Here is a 2,749-nt window from a genome sequence, read left to right on the forward strand (position 1 = left end):
ATTTATTATTGATTTGTGAAACATATTAAATGAGATATCATGTATCTGTGAACATGGTGTGAAATATATCGTGGACATGTGAACATTGTGTGAACGATATTGTGGATTTGTTAACGATGTGATATATCATGGATGTAAACATTTTAAGATATCGTTGATATATTCAGATTTCGTTGATATGAATTTGGTTTGATATCGTGGATTTGTGAATTTTGATACAACTCGATGTTTATGACACTTTAAAATAATTAGGGAAGATTGTTTGATATCGTAGGCATGTGGAAATTACTAATGTGGTGGAATGAGAAACGTCGTTGAAATACTAGTTGTGAAAATTTTATGCGTAAGTTAAACCGCAGTATTTTCGTTTCAAGGTTAATGTATATGATGCGGACTGTTTTAAGCATTCTACGTATATGTATGTACGATAAAAATATACTATAATACTGCATTTAAAATCACCGAGTCGTAAACATTAGACATAGGATAAGTACGTTGTGCGGCGCTGTTTAAATATTTAATTGAGAAATTAGATAACTATACAATTTATATTGAATTGGAAAACGATCGCTTTTAAAGCTGTCGAAGGGTAACATATATCTGTGATATATTTAACTGAGTGTGTTGACGTTATATCCATGGCAAGATTTAATACGTGTACGAATATATTACAAAGTTATTCCGACAGTAATTATGGAATTTGTCTTAAAAGATCTGTCAATTTTATGAAAATGAGTTATCATTGAATATAACGTTGGTGTTTTAATATTGGGAATACATGGTTAAATTGAATTATTCAGTGCATGGAAATAAGTGATGTATTAAACTTGTAGTAAGAAAAAAAAAAGTGTTAATAAATTGGGAATAAAACTTTTGGATTTACCGTCTTAAAACAATTATGAATTTTTTGCATTTAACCATAAGTAAGGCCATGAAATAAATAAGACAATGTCATTACCGGTGAAGGATAATTCAACGTTGAATAACGATTGCTCGGAATGGTGGTGCGGTGAAACCAGTGCTTTGATAATTCTAGAAGTGATTGTTTTAATCCTGTGTATTCTTGGAAGTTTTGGAAATATCTTAACACTTCTAGCTATCATTCTTTCAAGCCTTCGTTACAATATTAATTGTATATTAATAGGAAGTTTAAGTTTAGCAGGATTTTTGTACTGTTCCTTTATACTCGGCATGCAGGCAGTGATTTTTCACCGTCATTCCCAAAGAGTGTCTGACGTATTTTGTTCGGCGGCGGGAGGAATTCGTTACACATTGGTCGGAGTCATCATGGTACATTTATGTGTAATTGCCTTATACCGTTCCCTGAATGTTGTGCACATTAATAAATACAGATTTATGTCAAAGTTTAGACAACTGTCAATAGCACTTACAATTTGTTGGTTGTTTCCACTAGTTTTCACTATTCCGCCAACGTTTCGTTTATGGGGAGGATTCCAGTTTCAGCCGTCTATATTAGCATGTACATTCGACAAAACAATCGAGCAGTCAAACCGTATCGTAACTGTAACTGCTGGATTTATAGTACCATGCATTTTCATCATATACTGCTACGTCAGAATTGGCATAGTTGCTCAAAGAAGTTTTAAAAGAATGAGTCGATGGAAAGGAAATACACCACAAGGAAAAGCTTTAAGAGTTTCAGCAATGATGCTATGTATATTTTCCATATTTTTTCTCGGCACATTTCCATATTTCATTTTAAATGTCTCCGATACAGGGTACAAATATCCCATTCACCATGTTTGGACTACAATGCTAGGATGGCTTCTTTATTGCCTGAATCCTTTTGTTTATACACTGATGGATAAAAATTTCAGACTTGCTTTCAAGAGAGTTCTTACCGGAAACTGTGAGAAGAATCCGGCAAGGAGATCTGGAAGCATGTTTACTGGTGTAACCTCTACCCCAAAGAAAACAAGCGATTGTTAGATAACATGAAAAGAAAGGATTGCACTGAAAATAATTTTAAAGTGAAATTTGTTTATATATTTTAAGTGTGGACGGCAAATAGTTCCCCTGTGTATCGTCTGCTGGAAAAAAGGTCATTGTCATGACATGAAACCTTATGAAGATACAGTTTATATCATAATATAAAAAGTTGTTTGAAGAAATGCAAACAATCATGTTGAATATGTACATAAAGCATCATCATGTTTCATATTGAAGGTTCTTGCATATGAAAAGCTATTTAATTCCTTTACGACAATTAAATTACATGTTTTATGCAAATGCTTAACTTATTTTTCCTGTTTATACATATTTTGCATTGTTGCTCATGTTAACTTGTTAACTATCATTTTTCATTGTCTCAGTTTTAAAAATTAACATTTCTTCATCTAATAAAAACCATTATATTAACATGTATACATTTTGAGATTTAATATGATACAATCATGTCTTATAACTTAAATTTTTTATTTTAAAAAAATTATTAAAAATTAAAAGTAAAAATAAATACAGTGTTGGTTTTAGATAATATACAAAAAAAATCATACTTATACTTAATTTATTTTTTATATGTTTACACTTTGGTTAACCGAAATTTCTTCTTCTGTTTAAAATGTTTATTTTAATTTCAAATACATGGTTAGTCACGAATTTAAGTTATTGAAGATAAAAAAACATCTTGATATTTATCAGTAAAATGAATGATTAAATTACAGGTTACATGATCAGAACAGAAGATATTCTTTATTCTCTCAGGTACATTAGCACGAAATGAGGAAAG

The 2,749-nt window shown here is 30.7% G+C and overlaps 1 protein-coding gene across 1 annotated transcript; it reads left to right on the top strand.

Annotated features, from left to right (window-relative positions):
* Window positions 1-840: 840 nt before the first annotated feature.
* LOC132744228 (protein trapped in endoderm-1-like) lies at window positions 841-2,423 on the top strand. The gene has a single exon (XM_060732870.1). The coding sequence runs from the start codon at window positions 949-951 to the stop codon at window positions 1,948-1,950; it is 1,002 nt and encodes a 333-aa protein (XP_060588853.1). The 5' UTR covers window positions 841-948; the 3' UTR covers window positions 1,951-2,423.
* The last annotated feature ends 326 nt before the right edge of the window (window positions 2,424-2,749 follow it).

The sequence above is a fragment of the Ruditapes philippinarum genome, unplaced genomic scaffold (genome assembly GCF_026571515.1).
Source record: "Ruditapes philippinarum isolate M1 unplaced genomic scaffold, ASM2657151v2 ctg1491_1_1_1_1, whole genome shotgun sequence".
In the NCBI taxonomy this organism is placed as follows: Eukaryota; Metazoa; Mollusca; class Bivalvia; order Venerida; family Veneridae; genus Ruditapes; species Ruditapes philippinarum.